We start from the raw sequence: 19,252 nt of genomic DNA, 5'->3' as shown, positions 1-19,252 counted from the left end.
GGCTGCCCGGCAGGTCCTGACCGGTTCTGTCTGAGCTGTCCACATCTGTAGGATGGGGTAACGATTCTCACCCCTGCCTCACAGGGGTGCAGTAACGGCAAAATAGGACTGTGCCTGGGAAGTGCTGTGAGCAGCACCCGCCACGGAATAAGCACCAGCCAGACTGAGTTGCCCTCTAACCGGAGTGAGGCAGGTTCAAAGACTTGCCTCCTTCTGCCCTGCGTGCCCACAGGTTGCCGTCTTTGGGACATGAGGGTGCATTTCCAGAGGGATATGGGATCCGCTGGATCTCCACAGCCAGGGCCTTGTGTGCAGCCAGCCCTGTCAGGCTTCACACAAAGCTTTGTTAAAATGATGAGCATTGAATAAAAACAGCAGGTCTTCCATTTTAAAACATCACACGGCAATACCCACTTATGTCAGAGGCAAATTCTAGCTAGCTCCTCTCCCCCCATAGAAACCTCTAATGAGAAAGGAGATGTCAAGAGGTCAGAACAGCAATACAAATTGTATGCACCAAAGCTGTGCACTTTGCTCTCTATTTTAATGTTTATTTTTGTTTTTTCCAGTATTATTGAGGTATAATTGGCATGCAACATTGTGTAAGTTCAAGGGGTACAACCTGTTGATTTGATACACTCGTATATTGCGAAAGAATACTGCCGTAGTTAGCTAACATCTCCATCCCATTACACAGTAATTACTCTTTCCTTTTGTGATGGGAACATGTAATGTCTACTCTCTGAGCAACTTTCAAGCATATAATATAATATGTTAGCTATAATCACCAACCTGTACATTAGGTCCTCAGAACTTGTTAGGTTATAGCTGGAAGTTTACACTCTGTAGCTGATACCTCCCCACTTTCCCCACTCCCCAGCCCATGCTAACCTTCAATCTACTCTGTTTCTCTGAGTCTGGCTTTTTTAAGATTCCACACGTAAGTGATAGCATAAAATATTTATCTTTCTCTGTCTGACTTATTTCATTTAGAATAATACCCTCAAGATGCATCCATGTTGTCACAAATGGCAGGATTTTCTTCTTGCTCATGGCTGAATAATATTCGTGTGTGTGTGCTCGCACGGGAATGTGCGCCACATCTTTATCCATTCGTTCTTTGATGGACACTTAGATCGTTTCCATATCCCAGCTGTTGTGAATAATGTTTCACTGAACGTGGGGTGCAGATATCTCTTCAAGATCCTATTTTCATTCATTTGGATGGATATGTACCCAGAAGTGAGCAGGCTGAATCAGATGGTAGTTCTATTCTTAACATTTTGAGGAAACGCCATATGGTTTTTCACAGTCATGTTATCAATTTACCTTCCCACCAACAGTGCATTAAGGGTTCCCTTTTTTTATGTCTTCATCAACAGTTGTTACCTCTTGTCTTTTTGATGGTAACCATTTTAACAAGTGTGAAGATACATCTCACTGGGTTTTGACTTGCACTTCCCTGGTATTCGGTCATGTGGCGTACCTTTTCACATACTCGCTGGCCATTTGTAGGTCTTCTCTCGAAAGATGTCTATTCACGTTTAGGTCGTCTGCCCATTTTGTAATGGTTGTTTCTTTTGCTGTTGAGTTATATGAGTTCTTTATATATTGTGGACATTAACCCCTGATCAGAGATAGGATTTTCAAATGTTTTCTCTCATTCCATAGGTTGCCTTTCACTGTGTTGATGGTTTCTTTTGCTGTGCAGAAGCTTTTCGGTGTGATGTAGTCCAACTTGTTTATTTTTGTTTCTGTTGCTTGTGCTTTTGCTGTCATATCTCAGAAGTCACTGCCAAGACCAATGTCAAGGAGTACTTTCTCCCTGTGTTTTCTTCTAGGAGCTTTACAGGTTCAAGTGCTATGTTTATGCCTAATCCATTTTGAGTTCATTTCTGTGAGTGTTGTAAGATAGGGGTCCACTTTCTTTCTGCATGTGGTTATCCACTTTTCCCAACATTGTTCATTGAGGAGATGATCATTTCCTCACTGAGAAGAATTAATATTGTTAAAAATGTCAATATCACCAAATGTGTCGACAAATTTAGTGCAATCCCCATCAAAATTCTGATGGCATTTTCCACAGAAATGAGGGGGAAATCCTGAGAAAGAACAAAGCCAGAGGCATCGTGCTTCCTGATTTCAAACTCTGCTACAAAGCTATAGCAGTCAAAAACAGGATGACATTGGCATAAAAATAGGCACATAGACCCATGGAACAGAACCAAGAGCCCAGAAATAAACCTTTGCAGATACGCTCAACTAATATTTGACAAGGGAGCCATGAGTATAGTTAGATTTTTTTTTTAAAGATGCCCTTAAGTGTGTACTCAGACCTCTGGCTTAAATTGATCGTGTAGTTTCACCACAGTTCCAACAAGCTCTCTCCAGATTCCACTGGGGGGGGGGGGGGACCATAGAGGCCATGATACTCTAACAGGAGAAAAAGTGGCAGGTGACAGCCCAGCGTGGAAAGCAGTTACCGGAGACGTATTCACTTACTGTTTATTGAGCACCTACTATGTTCAGGGCTGTGTGTGGACCATTAGAGGTAGTGCAGGGAACAAATGGGCACAGCACCAGTCCTTGAGAGCTGCAAAGTCTCAGTAAGAAAAGGGCTCAACGTGCAGGGAAAACCACCCCACAACTTCTCCAGTTCTGTGGGCTCCGCTGGCTCATCTTCCTGATGAATTCTCACACTAATGGCCCTGAGTCACCAAGAAATAGGTTAAATCACCCTTCCCACAGGCTGTTACCAAGACAGAGGAGTGTGCAGGATGTATATGAGAAAGCAGAACCATAAAAAATATAAAAGAGGGGAAGACATCCATCAAAAATAACTAACTTTTGTTTTTAACGGATGCATGTCAGTTATGTGAAAAACACACCAAGTAGGAACATTGTATTCCCTGGCAATGCCCAAGAAAGAAATGCAAGCACTCCACTTCAGGAAGCAGGCAGACGCACTGGCTGTCACACGCACGGCGTGTCACCCCCTACCCGACCTGCCCCGCCCAGCCTGGGCTCAGCTGGTAGGTACTGGAAGCCCAGTTAAAGCACACCACCAGCTAGCCCCTGGGAAGTGAGGACGGAACACTCCTGCTTCTGAAACACGCAAGTAGTCGTGACGGATGTCAACGGCCCCAATAGCAGCTTCTTTGACAAATGAGAAACTGAGGCCCACAGCACTCTAACTGCACAGAAGACATATACATCTGGTCCTTTACCCATGTTTCCAAAAGACCCATTCATACCTTATATCATTTGAGCCCTGACCAGTCTCACAAACAGGTGAGGGGAACTTTATTGCAGCTCTTTTACAATTAAAGAAACAAGCTCAGAGAGGGTGAGTGACTTGCCCAAAAGCACACAGCAATTGTGCAGTCATCCAGGAACAGAGCAAAGGGCAGGGTTCAGCCTGACCCTGTCCCATTAAACTCCTGTATTGGCCCTCGGGACTGAGAGTGGGAAAACCCACCTGCTCCTGGTGTTTTCCTCTCCAGGGTCTCTCTCCCCGAGGAGCCCCCCACAGCCCCTCCACAGAACGTCATCGCCAGCGGCCGGACTAACCAGTCCATTATGATCCAGTGGCAGCCACCTCCTGAGAACCACCAGAATGGCCTCCTCAAGGGCTACATCATCAGGTAGGGGCCCACCTGAGGGACAGCCCATGGGGGGATGGGAGGCCTCGGGAGTGGATTAGAAACAGCAAATGCACATGGATCATTCCTTCTCCATCTAACAAGGGTCAGGCAACAAGAAACGCCTACCCTATGGTAGGAAGGATTGAGGTTAGACATCTAGAAGAACTTCCAGCTGTGAGAGCCTCAGAAACCAAGGGGAACAATTGAGAGACCAGATACAAAATAATCTCCTAAAGGCTGTGGGGACAGGCAAGTCTGATATCCAGGCCGCAAAGAAATAGGGCTACAGCAAGACAGTTAACTCTCTGGGGGCCAACCACCTGGGAACCAAGAATGGTCCATCTGAGACCAGGTTTCCCTTGGGATGGACCATGAATGGACAAAACACTGGACCAAGAACTAGTCAAGAAGTGGAAGACCTTTCTTATGCCCTTACTGCAAAAGGAATCCCAGTTAGGTAGACTTGCACATCGACATTTTGACCGACGGTGCTTCCCTGGTAACCTGAAAGTTATTCAGTGTTACTGAGAGTTCGCGTTAGTTCAGGGAGCGTGTTGTGGGAAGGCACCGAGAACACTCCTCAGTGCCCGGATTCTGTCTAGCTGTGAGATGCCAGGCACACTCACGTGTTCCTCTCCTGCCTGTGGACCTCCCGGGGATCAGCATCCTAACATTTGGAAGAAGTTTTTGTTGATTTGACTGCTCCATTAGCAGTTCTTTGGTTGTGGGTGTTTGGTGAGCCCTAAAAGGCAGTGGTTCTCCGAGTGTAGTCCCTGGACCGGCAGCAGTGTCAGGCTGAGAACCTGCTAGACATGTGGATTCTCAGGTCCCACCCCTGATCTGACTGGGAGTCCTTGGGGTGGTCCCAGCAATCTGTGCTATAACAAGCCTTCTGGGTGTTTTCCACACACTCTGAGGCTTGTAGAACCACTGTGAGGCGGTGTAGCAATGCATCAGAATAACGGGGGGCCACTAATTTCCCAGTAATTGGACTCTAAGGGAAGTGTGCATTGTGGTTCTGCTATTAGCTACGCAACCTCCAAAATCTGCCTGTAGAGATTTCACTTCTCCATCACCATGTGTTCTTTCTCTCCAGCGGGAGGTGGAAATGGCTAGAGTAGGAAGCCTCAGGTGTTTTTCTCTCTACTTAAGTGAATTATAATCAAAAGAGAGAGCCACTGTCCTAGAGGGAGGGAGAAAACAGCCCAGCCTCAGTGGACAGCTCCCCTGTCCACGGCCCCTCCGGGCTGAGAGCGGAGATCTCCCCAGAAACTCGCAGTGACCCTCGTTAGCCATCCCACAATGCCCTCCTCCCCAGCTAAAACAGGAGTCGTCCAGACACATCCCCAACACCTATGTTATCCACAGTCAAGTAGCCACTGGTAACCTGTGGCTATTTTAAAATTAATTTTTAAACTACGGGAAGGACCTGGAGATCATTAAGCTAAGTGACATAAGCCAATCAGAAAAAGACAGGTATTACATGATTTCACTCATACGTGGAATCTAATGAACAAAATAAACTAACAAACAAAATAGAAACAGACTCCTAGATACAAAGAACAGACTGACAACTGTCAGAAGGAATGGGCGTTGGGAGGGTAGCGTAAAAAAGGTGAAGGGATTAAGCAAAAAAAATTATAGATGGCCCTGGCCAGTTGGCTCAGTGATAGAGCGTCGACCTGGCATGCAGGAGTCCCAGGTTCGATTCCCGGCCAGGGCACATAGGAGAAGCGCCCATCTGCTTCTCCACCCCTCCCCCTCTCCTTCCTCTCTGTCTCCCTCTTCCCCTCCTGCAGCCAAGGCTCCATTGGAGCAAAGTTGGCCCCGGGCACTGAGGATGGCTCTGTGGCCTCTGCCTCAGGCGCTAGAATGGCTCTGGATGCAACAGAGCAACGGCCAGATGGGCAGAGCATTTCCCCCTGGTGGGCATGCTGGGTGGATCCCAGTCAGGTGCATGCGGGAGTCTGTCTGACTGCCTCCCCGTTTCCAACTTCAGAAAAATACAAAAAAAAAAAAATTATAGACACAAACACAAACAACAGTGTGGGGACTGCAGGAGGAAAGGGGTGGAGGGAGGTAGAGGAGGGTCCAGGGGGAGGGATGGTGATGGAGGGAGATTTGACGTGGGGTGGTGGACCAACGCAGTATACGCATGATGTATTATAAAAATTATACACCTGAAACCTGTATAATTTTAATAACCAGCGTCACTCCAATAAATTCATTAAAAAGAATAAATAATACATAAAGTTCCTCGGTTGCACTCATCACATTTCGAGGGCTCAGCAGCCACACGGCCAGCGGATAGTACGCTGCAGATACGGAACATTTGCACCATCACAGACAGTTTCCCAGGCATGAGGCCACGCGTGCCAGTGCCAACCCACTGCGACCTGGCTTCCCCCTCTCAGGTACTGCCTGGCCGGGCTGCCTGTCGGGTACCAGTTTAAGAACATCACAGATGCCGACGTCAACAACCTGCTGCTGGAGGACCTCATTATCTGGACCAACTACGAGATCGAGGTGGCCGCCTACAACAGTGCTGGGCTGGGGGTCTACAGCAGCAAAGTCACCGAGTGGACACTGCAGGGAGGTGGGTGTGCCCAGCTGCCCCGCGGGGCGGGAGGCCTGCGGGGCGAGGAAGAGGCTGGGGGTGCGTGTGGTGAAGGCAGAGGCTTCGGGGCTGCGGGGACCCCCCACAAAGGTTCACATTAACTGGATCATGAAACAGCTTACGTTTAGCGTTGGACCTGAAAACCACCCCGGGCATTTTCATATCTGTTACTTTCTTGTATCAGTCCCCTGCAAAATGGATCAGAAGCGTTCATTAACACAAACTAAACAAGAGAAAGAAGACATCTTAAATTTACACTAAAGGGAAGAGCAGACAGGGGGTGGGGGCCGAGCAGTCTGCAGACCCCACCTCGGTGTTCTTTCTACTTTCCTGGGCAAGACAGCTAGACTGTGTCCCCCCCTCCCTCAGTCCCACCCACCTCTCTGCTCTCCTCCAGTCCCCACGGTCCCTCCTGGCAATGTGCATGCAGAAGCCACCAATTCCACAGCCATCCGCTTCACCTGGAACGCCCCCAGCCCCCAGTTCATCAACGGCATCAACCAGGGCTACAAGGTATGTGTGGCCTGTCCTTGTCCCAGGAGGAAGCTGGGAGAGGCAGGGAGGGAGGCTACAGGCAAAGGAGGGGGCAGGACGGAGTCCCCCCTCTGTTTCTGAAATCATTGATTCAAGCCAAATAAAGAGCACGAGGACTCTCTCCAAGGCCAGGTACAGACCGTGGGGAGTGTGGACACCACCCAGGCTGTGACCCAGTACAGGGGGACATCCTCGGTGAGACTGGCTTATAAACAAAACCAGGTTTGATTCAGACTAAGGAACACCAGGCACAAAAATACAGAACTCACTTATAACCGCTAAGCTGTGGCTCTAACAGGCATCTTGCTGGGTCATGCGTCCTTGGGCTGAACTTGACTGTGCCCTGCACGAGGGGCATGGGACTGGGACTCTCACAGACCTGGGTGGAAGTCCCAGCTCTGCCTCTCACTGGCTCCCCGGGCAACTTCTGGAATCTCTCTGAGCTTCCTTCGATACGTATTCACGGAGCCCAATGCCATGCAGTGTTCTAGCTGCTGGGGAACCAAAACAAGCTGTTCCCATGTTTGCCAGCAAAGGCGGTAATAGTGGCTGTTCCTTAGGGTTGTGTGAGGATGGGATGAGATGGCACTTGTAATTTGTTGAGCACAATGACAAACACATAACAAATGCTCCGAAAATGATTGTTGTGATCGTCGTAACAGAAATACATCCGTCTGCTTGGGCTGTCACAAAAAAAAAAAAAAAAAAAGCACCACAGACTGTGAGACTCAAAATAGCAAAAATTAGGTGTATCACAGTCCGGGAGGCGGGAAGTCCAAAATCAAGGTGTCGGCAGGGTTGGTTTCTTCTGAGACCTCTGTCCTTGGCTTGCAGACAGTTGTCTTCTCCCTGTGTCCTCATATGGTCTTCCCTCTCTCTGTGCCTGTGTCCAAATCTCCTCTTCTTATAAGGACAATAGTCAGACTGGAGTAGGGCCAATACTAATGACCTCATTTTAACTTAATTGTCTCTTTAAAGACTATCTCCAAATGCAGTCACATTCTGAGGTCCTGGAAGTTAGGACTTCCGTGTATAAATTTAGGGAGAAACAACTCAGCCTATAACAAATAGTGATGGTGGTAATAGTAACAATGGTAGTAATAGTAACAGTAGCAATAGTAACAATGGTAGTAATAGTAACAATGGTGGTAATAGTAACAATGGTAGTAATAGTAACAATGGTGGTAATAGTAACAATGGTATTAATAGTAACAGCAGCAATGGTGATGGTAGTGGCAGTAAATATGGTTATAATTGTAACTGCATTAAAAGTCAGGACATCTCAACCATCCCCTCCTGGAACCCAGACCTTGTACCCCACACCTGGCCTCTCCTCTCACCCCTTAAGGAGCACAGAGCATGGCCTGTGCCATGATTCAAGCCAAATACCCCAGTGGCTTGGGACCGCCTCCAGACTAGGCTGGGCATCTGAGAGGCAGTGTCAGGAAGCCGGGCGTGATGATGACCGGCAGAGAACTGTAGGCTCTGGCTTTGAACCTGGGGATGTGATGATTGCAGACACTCTTGGAAGGTTCCTGCTCCCCCTCAGTGCCACGTCTGCATGAATGCAACAACCAGGATTATTCCTAGGACGAGAAGCCTTGGCCATGAGTGGGTGTCTGGGCAGGAAGAGGCTGAGCTTAAGTCACAGCAGAATCGTCTGCTAGCTGAGTGTTCGGGGCTCTCTGGTCCTGCTCCTGTTACTCGGGGTTGGCATTGTTTTCTCTGTTAGGTCCGTGGTCTTGAACTCTAAGCAGACAAAGCAGATATGTGCCAGAGCTGGCCACGCCCTGGCCACAGCCCTCTCACTTCCAATGGTGGCCACCAAGGCCGAGCAGGCTGTCCTGGGCAGGGTGCTGTGGCTGAATGCTGGCTGCCCTGGCTGGCTAGAAAGCCTGCTAATTGGGACTCCAGGGGAAGGGGAGGTGCGGCAGGGAAGGGGGATCCCCAGCTCATGCTGAGGACTTGAGCTAGGAACAGTTCTCTTCTTGTTGCCAATTTTAAGTTTTCTTCCACATCTGGGAGGGCTAAACTGCAGACTTCTAAAGCAAATGGCTCCTGGGTTGGTGCCAAGAAGGCCAGCCAAGTGGCCAGGACAATAAAGGCAATGATCCATTATGACCCAGAACCAAAGGAGGCTGCAGAAGCCCACCCAAACCTGTGGGTGCCCAGCACCCAGGCGCCATTTGATACGAGCCCACAGGAACGAGGCGCCCTGCTATCTTGGGCACAGGAGCCAGCAGAGAAGAAAGAAGAGCCTACACTTGCAGGCACTGTCTGCGCGCCTGGTGGGATGCCAGGGCTACGCTCGTGATCTGCTCTCATGCAAGCCACGCAGGAGCCCTCAGAAGTGTCATCATCACCCCATTTTACAGTAGAGGAAACTGAGGCCCGAGAGGCGAGTAACTTATTCAAAGGCAGAGGAATTGCAATGCTCAGATGCCAGCGCTGGAGCCTGCACCTTTTCTTGCATTGGAATAAAGAAAATGTGTCCCTTGAGTTCATTATGAAATAAGAATAAGGCCCTGGCTGGTTGGCTCAGTGGTAGAGCGTCGGCCTGGCATGCAGAAGTCCCGGGTTCGATTCCCGGCCAGGGCACACAGGAGAAGCGCCCATCTGCTTCTCCACCCCTCCCCCTCTCCTTCCTCTCTGTCTCTCTCTTCCCCTCCCGCAGCCGAGGCTCCATTGGAGCAAAGATAGCCCGGGCACTGGGGATGGCTCCTTGGCCTCTGCCCCAGGCGCTAGAGTGGCTCTGGTCACGACAGAGCGACGCCCCGGAGGGGCACAGCATCGCCCCCTGGTGGGCAGAGCATCGCCCCTGGTGGGCGTGCCAGGTGGATTCGGTCGGGCGCATGCGGGAGTCTGTCTGACTGTCTCTCCCTGTTTCCAGCTTTGGAAAAATAAAAAAAGATAAAAAAAAAAGAAAGAAATAAGAATAACTTTCTTTCCCTAAGTACAAATGGATCTGCATGAGGAGTCTGAGGAGGCCTTCAGCACCACAGGGAGAGAAAAACAAAAGTATTTGTCCCTTGCAGATCTCCAGTGAGCATAGACTCTTTCCCCTTTTAATTGTGAAGTATTCCGAACATCTGCTAAAATAGAGAGAGGCCCGTAATGAACCATGTACACGTCCCCGGTTTCACAAGTTTCCAATTCACAGCCCTCTACGTTCCCTTTGCTCTCCAGCCCTCTGCCACGCCCCTGGAATATTTTGAAGCGACTCCCAGGGTCGTATCATTTCGTCCACAAATATTTCTGTAAAGAAGTACTATAAAGTCTCTATTTAAGACGTTATCATTCTCGTGACTAAAGATATCAGCAGTCCCTTTAATCTCATCAGGTACCTGGTGGGTGCCCCCATTTCCATTGCTCCATCGCTCCTCTTACCAGCTGCTCCATCTGCTTTAGTCCAAACGAGATCCGCACAATGGCAACCCGTCGGGGTTTTCTTAGGTTCCCACTAATCTATAGATTCTCTCTCTCTCTTCTCTTGCTCTCTTTCTTTTTCTCCTAATTTATTGAGGAAAGACGCTTAGTCATTTGTACTATGGAATTTTCCACAGTCTGGATTGTGCTGATTATATCCCTGTGGGGGTCATTTAACACAGGCCTCCAAAAACTGTCTTTGCCGTAAATTGGGTCTCAGAATGAGCGGCTCGATCAGATTCAGGTTGGAGGATTACTTTTGCACGCTATGACTCCCTAGACAGCGTTGCGCGTGATCATCAGAAGGCATGCCGTGCGTGGCGGTCTCTTACCGGGGATGTGGTGACCATTGACCGTCCTGGCATGGTCTGTTATTTCAATAGGAGTTGCAAAATTGAGGCAGTCTGATGTTATAATTTTGTCTGGATTTATTAGCTGAAATACTTTCCAAAAGAAAGAAATTTTCTCCTTACCAACTTTATAGTTATCTAGAGGCACACTACTCATCTAGGAAAAGCACGGTCAACACTCAATTCTTTCCCATTACTTGCCAATTTTCAGAATAATGAACTGGTTCCTTAACTTCTAAGGTGACAGGTGATTTTGAATTGAGGTGGAGGGAGCCTTTGTTTTGTTTGTTTTGGGTAGTATAAGTGCATACCTAAGGATTTTCTGAAACACCTCAGAGAGGTCTCAAACCACTGCCGTTATAATTCTTATTGATGCCAAACTGACTGGACTCTTCAAGTTGACTCATGAATCCTTTTGACATGGTCCCAGTGGTCTCAGATAGCTTCCTTGCCGTCCATGCGACAAGATATCCTAAACTGTCTCGACTGTTTGCATTCCCTGCGCTGTGCTTGGGATCAGCCTCGTCTCCAAGGAGTCTTTGTTCCTTTTTTTTTTTTTTTTAAGATTTTATTTATTGATTTTACAGAGAGAGGAGGGTAGGGAGGGGTGAGAGAGAAGTAGCTGCTTCACTCTACTTGTTCATTGGTTGCTTGTTGTATGTGCCTTGACGGGGCAAGCCCAGGGTTTTGAACCAGCGACCTCAGCACTCCAGGTTCACGCTCCATCCACTGCACCATACAGGCCTGGCTCTTTGTCCCTGTAGTAGGGCTGATGGTTAGCTCCCACAGGCTGGGCACCGGGGCAGCTCCTGTTCTAGCATTGGCTACTGCTTCTAGGCCCTGTTTTTGAACAGCTAGGAAATACTTTTTTTTTTTTAAGATAAAACACAAACTAGCCTGACCTGTGGTAGCGCAGTGGATAAAGCATCAACCTGGAACGTGGAGATCGCTGGTTCAAAACTTCTGGCATGGCCTGACCGGGCAGTGGCGCAGTGGATAGAGCGTCGGAGTGGGATGCAGAAAACCCAGGTTCGAGGCCCCGAGGCCGCCAGCTTGAGCGAGGGCTCATCTGGTTTGAGCAAAAGCTCACCAGCTTGAGCCCAAGGTCGCTGGCTTGAGCAAGGGGTTACTCCGTCTGCTGAAGGCCCACGGTCAAGGCATGTATGAGAAGGCAATCAATGAACAACTAAGGTGTTGCAATGCGCAACGAAAAACTAATAATTGATGCTTCTCATCTCTCCATTCTTGTCTATCTGTCCCTGTCTATCCCTCTCTCTGATTCTCTCTCTCTATCTCTGTAAAAAAACAACAACAAACAAACAAACAAAAAAACTTCTGGCTTGCCTGGTCAAGGCACATATGGGAGTTGATGCTTCTTGCTCTTCCCTCCTTCTCTCTCTCTCTCTCTCTCCTCTTTCTCCCTCTCTCTCCTCTCTCTCTAAAAAATGAATAAATAAGTTCTAAAAAACAAACGTTTAAAAAAACCATACTAATAATTCCAATTCAATTTCAGGACTATAAGCTTCTTAATAATCTCATTGGTCTTCTTTCTGTATCTCTTCTCTCCAGACGGAGAACTCAGTTCCCACAACACCAACATAATTACCCACCTGCCCCCTCCCGCCATCTCCTGCAACGGTTTCAGAATAGCAGTATCGCCACTTTGATGGCCGAACGTAGTTTCAGATCGCTGTGGTTCTCTTTGCTCTGAGAGCGTGTCCCAGCTGGGACGCACTGCACGTCACCCGCCCGTTGCCGCCGAGCCTCTTGGAAGAGAGTCTCACTGTCTCATTTTGCTGCAACTCACTCAATACACAGTTTTGGCTCATTTGTTTCATTTAGATTTCGATTTTTTTAGAAATGGATTTTTTTTAAATTTAATTTCATTTTGTAATTATGTAGCCTATTTGCATGGATCCACAGTGAAATCTACAAAGCAAAGTAAATTCAGGGAAAATCCGCCTGAATTCTGGTCCTCTCCCTCCCCATCCGCCCACCCCCCATAGGTTTGATTTCTTTTTGTGTGTTTTGGTTTTCCTTTATACTTTTCTGACACAAGCAAGTAGGGACGTATATAAAGGCACACCCTCTCCTGTCTGGATGAATGACAGGCACTCCGCACACTTGCTCCACCTTGCTTGTTTATGTTGTGTCCTGAGGTCACTCTGGAGCAGCACACAGAATCCTTCCTTGTTCCTTTTCTACACCTGTATCGCCTCCATTGTGCACACCCCCCACTGCTTGGCCCGCCTGCTCCCCGGGGAGGGCAGCCATGTGCTGTCCAGTCTTCCGCTTCAACCTTCCTGTGGCACGGCGCTCTGTGTTCGCACCGTTTCGTATTTCTCACGTCTAACCTTGAAAGGGAGCCTTAGAAATAAGATCGCTCAGTCAAAGGATAAATATGTATATAATTTTGCTACTATTGCCAAAATCCCCGATTATGTCTTTTTTTATTTTTTACTTGAATTTTTTAATAAGAAAATACATTTACGAGATTCAAACACCCACAGAGGTAAAGGGATCGTCGCGTAGCAGCAGTCCTGCGCCCTGCCCCAGGCCCTCGTCTTCCTGGGTCTGGCCCACCCACCCCGGGATGCTCCCCACTCCAGGGATCCACTGTGGCTAGTTTCTCACATTCTAGAGTGTGAGTGTGAATCCGTGCAGATGCAAAGAGATAGATAGGGGAAAGACAAAGGAAGGGAAAGAGAGTTTTTCTTACTTTTTTAACTCTAGAAGCTAGCAGGCCATATATACCATCCAAACTCTCAACCTCATAATGTACTGCTTCCACCAGGTGGCTGTTCCAGTCCCCTGTAGTAAGTAGCCTGTGCCCCAGAGAGGTTGAGTACATTTCCCAGGGTCACGCAGTAAGTGACAGAGCTGGACTTCTGCTTTGTCTTCACTTTGGCTGCACATTCTGCCCTCCCTGCACGTGTGTGCACATGGACACACACACACACACACACACACACGCCACCTTCAGCACCACCACTCAGAAGATTGCCTACCTGGGCCTCTGCTCTCTAAGGGAGACTTGCTGGTCCCAGAATCTAGGTGTGATGTTCCTACCCCAGCACACACACGCCCCAACCATGCTCGGGGCAGCCACGTTCACTTAGAGTTCAAGACCAAGGACCTAGCAGAAAGCGTCAGTGCCAGCCCTGAGCAGCGAGAGCAGGCCTGGAGGCGGCCAGGAGAGCCCCGGACACTCAGCTAGCGGCTGCGTGTAGCTCAGGGGTCTTCATCCAAGGTCTCGGGTCCGCAAACCTGAAGCCAGGTCCTTAATGGGTTCCCATGCCAGTTCCTCAACCATCCTGAGCCTCAGTTTTCTCTTCTGGAATGGTACAGGACGATGGTCCCCATCTAGGCCTCATTGTGCTGCGGAGATGGGGCTGGTCAGTGATGGGCTGAAGTCAGTGCCAGGCACAAAGCAGGAGCTCAGCAGACTGCAGCTGCTGTGTGTTTGCCGGCCTGAGATCCATCCGACGGCCGCCCAGAGCCCAGCCCCTCTGGGGATGAAAGGTGCATAGCACTTTCCTGGCCTGGAAGGAGAGGCCTCTCCACTCTAAGCTCTCGCTCTTCAGGGGCAGCGGGAGAGGACAAGTGGCTCGAGTCCCAGAGTAAATATTTTGATGCCACCACAGTCCAGCCTCCACTGTGGGCTTCGGGCCTGAAGTCATTGTTGTGACTTCCCACCGCGCTGCCGGTACCGTGTGCTCTTCTGGGCTCTTTTTGAGACAATTTCTTGTGATATTGTTGTAAAGTAAAGACACTCTGTCCTTTTTTTTTCCCCCTCTGGCAGTAAAAAATTTTTAATGTAATTGGGCCTAAACCCCATAAAATGACAGTTACCCCAGTTTTGCACTCACTGGGGAACACACTGCACTGTTCATTCTAACGGCGCAATTAATTCAAATTTACATGAATTAAATTAAATTAAGACATTAAACTTGTTTCTTAATCTGCTCCAAAGAAGTTCGGCAATTTAATTGCTATGGAACAAGATAACCGGAATAAGGAGGATATTTAACATACTTATTAAATGCCACTTAGGATTTCTGATTAGTATTTTTAGGGTCTAATTAGTGTCTAATTAACTTGCTATAGGCTATCCTTTCACAATACCAATTAAATTTCAAAACATCCTGTATAAACACGTGTTCACAAAAGGAGAAGATTAAGCATTGTTACAGGCGTGCGTTAATCAGGAGACATCAGAACGGTATTGTTTTATATCTATAAATACCCGTACTTACTTAAACTCATCAAGGGTTGCTTTTCACCATTAATTGCTATTTAATCAACTTCAAATAAATGAGGAAATCTCTGAGACCAGCTGTCATTGTTGGAAATAGATGAAGGAGCCGGAAAAGAGGAGTGTGAGGTGAAGGACCAGGAGGCAGGAAGAGAAGGAAGGGGAGAAGGGGGCTCGGGCAGTGGGGGTGCAGCTTGGAGGGGCTGAGGCTACACAGAAAGAGATGTGGACTCTCCACGGGGTTTTCTTGCTGGCGCCTGCCTCTAGGTGATGGTTAAGATTGAAATCCCAACTTGTAGCAATTAAACTGATTGATTGACTGCTTGATTGATTTTAGAAAGAGAGAAACACTGACCTGTTGTTCCACTTATTTATGCAATCATTGGTTGAGTCCTGTATGTGCCCTGACCAGGGATCGAACTCGCAAACTTGGCATACTGGACAAGAGCTACCCAGCCGGCGCTTATTTTGTAACAAGTTTAAAAGATAAGAGTTATCCATGAGGCCCTGGCCGGTTGGCTCAGCGGTAGAGCGTTGGCCTGGCGTGCGGAGGACCCGGGTTCGATTTCCGGCCAGGGCACATAGGAGAAACGCCCATTTGCTTCTCCACCACCCCCTTCCTCTCTGTCTCTCTCTTCCCCTCCCGCAGCCAAGGCTCCATTGGAGCAAAGATGGCCCAGGCGCTGGGGATGGCTCCTTGGCCTCTGCCCCAGGCGCTAGAGTGGCTCTGGTCACGGCAGAGCGACACCCCGGAGGGGCAGAGCATCGCCCCCTGGTGGGCAGAGCGTCGCCCCTGGTGGGCGTGCCAGGTGGATCCCGGTCGGGCGCATGCGGGAGTCTGTCTGACTGTCTCTCCCCGTTTCCAGCTTCAGAAAATTAAAAAAAAAAAAAAAAGAGTTATCCATGAACCAAAGTTCCAGCTGTGTAAGAGAACCCCAGGGCAGCTGCTTTCTCAGCATAGATGGAGAAAGGTGTAGAAGGCCAGGTGTTGGAATTAGACACCCTCCACTTCCTACTAGATGTGTGATATAGAGGAAGTCACTTAGCCTCTCTGAGCTTCAGTTTCCTCATCTATAAAAAACAGGGACGGCTTCATGGGTGCTCAGCCTGCACCGTAGCTCAGGGCTCCACTCTCAGAACGACCCTTGGTTTGATGCTCCGCTGCCATCATCTTGAAGTTCTTAATAATTTTTGCACAGGGGAGCCCTCCATTTTCATTTTGCACTGGACCTGCAAATTATGGGAGCTCTCTTGATAAGAGATCTGAACGCTCTTGTGGGGTTGCTGTGGGAATCTACAAAGCCATCATGCCTCAGGCTTCCTTGCCATCATTCAGTGAATGCAGCAGCACACCAAAGCGAACTCCCAGGACAGATGCTGTGGTTGCCTGTGGGTATCTGGGAGGGGGGACCACAGGGACCTGGGCTCCTGGACTCTCTATATTAGCCCAACCTGTGAGAGAGCGCTCGGCCTCTTCTGGAATATTCTTATTGCCCTGCCTTATGCTGGCCTCTCCCTAGCTGATAGCCTGGGAGCCGGAGCAGGAAGAGGAGGTTACCATGGTGACTGCCCGACCCAACTTTCAAGACAGCATCCACGTGGGCTTCGTGTCTGGCCTGAAGAAGTTCACCGAGTATTTCACGTCTGTGCTCTGCTTCACCACTCCTGGAGACGGGCCACGCAGCACCCCACAGCTGGTGCGCACCCATGAGGATGGTAGGCACCACCCGGTCCTGCATTCTGTCCCGCCACCCCCCCACCCCTCCTGGGGCACCCCTGGAACACCGTGGGCTGTCTTGCAGGCAGTGGTCTCTCTCTGGCTCTAACTGATACTGGGTGGGGTGGGGGGCCTTCTGGGGTACAGTGCCTGGGCCTGTGGGACACCTGAGCTTCAGTGAAATCCTGGACACCTCGCTGAAGGTCAGCTGGCAAGAGCCAGGGGAGAAGAATGGCATCCTCACAGGTAGGCACTGCATGTCACCGAACCGGGGTGGGGAAAAGGTCCTCTAGTTCATCCCTCTGCCTTCCACCCAGTGTCCATCCTAAAGCTCCCAGCAGCCACTCTTCCTTAGAAAGTACTCAGAGGAGGTTCTCGGCCCTCTGCTCAGTGACACACCCCAGTTTTCAGCCACAGGCCTCAAGTGGCTGCCACAATGACCTGCACTTCTCCTGCAGTCCCCTCCCTGCAAATGGGGCGCCCCCCTGAGGGTATACCTGGGGCCCCAAGCAAGGTGCTTCCACCTGCCTCGGCCCCAAAGCTTCCAGCGCGGGGCTGACTGCCAGATGGGTGACAAGCCACAAGCAGAGCGGCGGGGCCAAGGCCAGCTCACGGCCACTGCCACACTCATGCCTCCACGGGGATCTCCAGGGTACCGCATCTCCTGGGAGGAGTATAACCGAACCAACACCCGCGTGACACACTACCTGCCCAACGTGACCCTGGAGTACCGCGTCACAGGCCTCACCGCGCTCACCACCTACACCATTGAGGTGGCTGCCATGACCGCCAAGGGCCAGGGCCAGGTGTCTGCCTCGACCATCTCCTCTGGGGTGCCTCCAGGTCGGTGCCCACACGGGGAAGGGTGGGGCTGATCACCCACTCAGGAGGTCCCTTCTCCTTCAGGAGTGTTGGCTTTCTCCCCACAGAGCTCGCCCCTCTTGAGCCCACAGTCCCTTGGTTCCTCCCTAGAGCAGGCTACTTCTCATGATTGCAGGTCTCAGGATGGAGGTTCTGTGGGCTCAGCCTGCCCCACTCCCCAATCCTCCCATTGCCCCGCCTCCCTCTCCCCCATCCACACCAGATTCCACACCACTTAGTGCTACCTGTGATTCAGGGGAAGAAGTCTCACTGTCATCCAGAAAGTCCAGATGGGTCCGACCAGTGGCAGTGCGGCTGGGGAGGGACCGACCGGGTGGGAATAACTCAGACCTGGCATGAAGGGCAAGCTGAGATTTACTCCCAACTCTGACTTCCGCCAAGCTCTGCAACCTTGAACAAGTCAAGGAGCCCCTCTGTGCCTCAGTTTCCCCATCTGTGTTGATAAGGACGTGGACTAGATAACCACGTGGTGGTCCTACCTGGATCAGGGAGGCTATGCTTGTGTGAGCAGGCTGGAATCCCTCTACCTGCCCGCTGAGATGGCTAAGGTGCCCAAACTTTGGTCGATTCCAGGTAATAATAACAGTGACAGTGACAAATATTTATGTGGTGCCCACCAGGCTCTCAGCTAAGTGCTTTATATACGTCAACTCAATCCCTGAAGTAGGTGATACTATCATCATCTTCCTTTACCAAGGGCACTGAGGCACAGAAAGGTTAGGTAACTTGCCCGAAGACACACAGCATGGAAGCAGTGAAATTGGAGTCCAGTTCATTGGCTGTCTGCCTCCAGAATCTGTACTCTTTCTGTTCCTCCTAAGCCCCAGGGTCCCTGCTATGAAAACGAGGCTGCCTCCCACCCCCACCTCTCCTTCTCATCTCCTTGGGTTTGGGAGAAGTTTGGTTTGGTGCGACCTCCAGTGCCTCGGGAACATCTCACACCATCCAGACCCCAGGAGAGGAAGCCTCGCAGGCCCAGCTTGTTTGCAGGCCCCGAGAGCCTCCCCTGGAGGATGCCTCAGCCCCCAGCCCTCTCTGAGGGCCTTGGTGTGAATGTGCTGAGGCATGCGCGCAGGGACAAGGACTGTGTTGGTGGGATGAGGCCACACCATGCTCCTCCTCAGACGTTTCTAAGAAAAGTGTGAGGCAGCACCCTCTGTGCCCTGAGAGTCCTGTTCCATGAGGACCGACATCCTTCGCACCCCAAATTGTCCCCTATCTTGTCTTCCTTTTTCAGAACTCCCAGGGGCCCCCACCAACCTGGGCATCTCCAACATCGGACCCCGCTCTGTGACCTTGCAGTTCAAGCCAGGCTATGATGGGAAGACCTCCATCTCCCGCTGGCTGGTGGAGGCCCAGGTAGGTACGGGCTGTCAGAGGGGAGCCAGAGCCCAGCCAGCCAGTCCTGGCCTTGGGCGAGCACATGCTCTTGGGTGCAAAATCATAATTACTTTCATCTGTGTGAGTTTTCGCATGCAACCATCAGTTGGGCAAACACACCAAATACTGCCTCACCTCCACACCTGTGCACACAGATGCACAGCAGTCCCCTCCGGTTAGCGCAGTGACTGGCTGGCCTAGAAAAAGAGGCAGCTGCGACCTTCAGCCTTTATTTATTTTATTTTATTATTATTATTATTATTCCCATTCCCCAAGTCTCCCTCCCCTTTGGCAACCATCAGCTTCTTCTCTGTATCTGAGGGTCTATTTCTGTTTTGTTTTATTTTTATTTTTTTTAGATTCCACCTATAAGTGAGATCATGTGGTATTTGCCTTTCTCTGTCCGACATATTCCACTTAGCGCAATACCCTTTAGGTCCATCCATG

The 19,252-nt window shown here is 49.9% G+C and overlaps 1 protein-coding gene across 1 annotated transcript in view; it reads left to right on the top strand.

Annotated features, from left to right (window-relative positions):
- SDK2 (sidekick cell adhesion molecule 2) overlaps positions 1-19,252 on the top strand; it is a 275,265-nt gene that overhangs the window by 203,502 nt on the left and 52,511 nt on the right. The window contains exons 16-22 of the mRNA XM_066386782.1: positions 3,504-3,644; positions 6,059-6,240; positions 6,659-6,774; positions 16,347-16,542; positions 16,691-16,789; positions 17,195-17,386; positions 18,663-18,784. Coding sequence (XP_066242879.1) covers positions 3,504-3,644; positions 6,059-6,240; positions 6,659-6,774; positions 16,347-16,542; positions 16,691-16,789; positions 17,195-17,386; positions 18,663-18,784 — 1,048 coding nt within the window. The remainder of the gene's footprint in view (positions 1-3,503; positions 3,645-6,058; positions 6,241-6,658; positions 6,775-16,346; positions 16,543-16,690; positions 16,790-17,194; positions 17,387-18,662; positions 18,785-19,252) is intronic.

Source organism: Saccopteryx leptura, chromosome 5 (genome assembly GCF_036850995.1).
Source record: "Saccopteryx leptura isolate mSacLep1 chromosome 5, mSacLep1_pri_phased_curated, whole genome shotgun sequence".
Taxonomy (NCBI): Eukaryota; Metazoa; Chordata; class Mammalia; order Chiroptera; family Emballonuridae; genus Saccopteryx; species Saccopteryx leptura.
The sequence above is the reverse complement of the archived record's forward strand: the minus strand, read 5'-3'. Positions and strand labels throughout refer to the sequence as shown.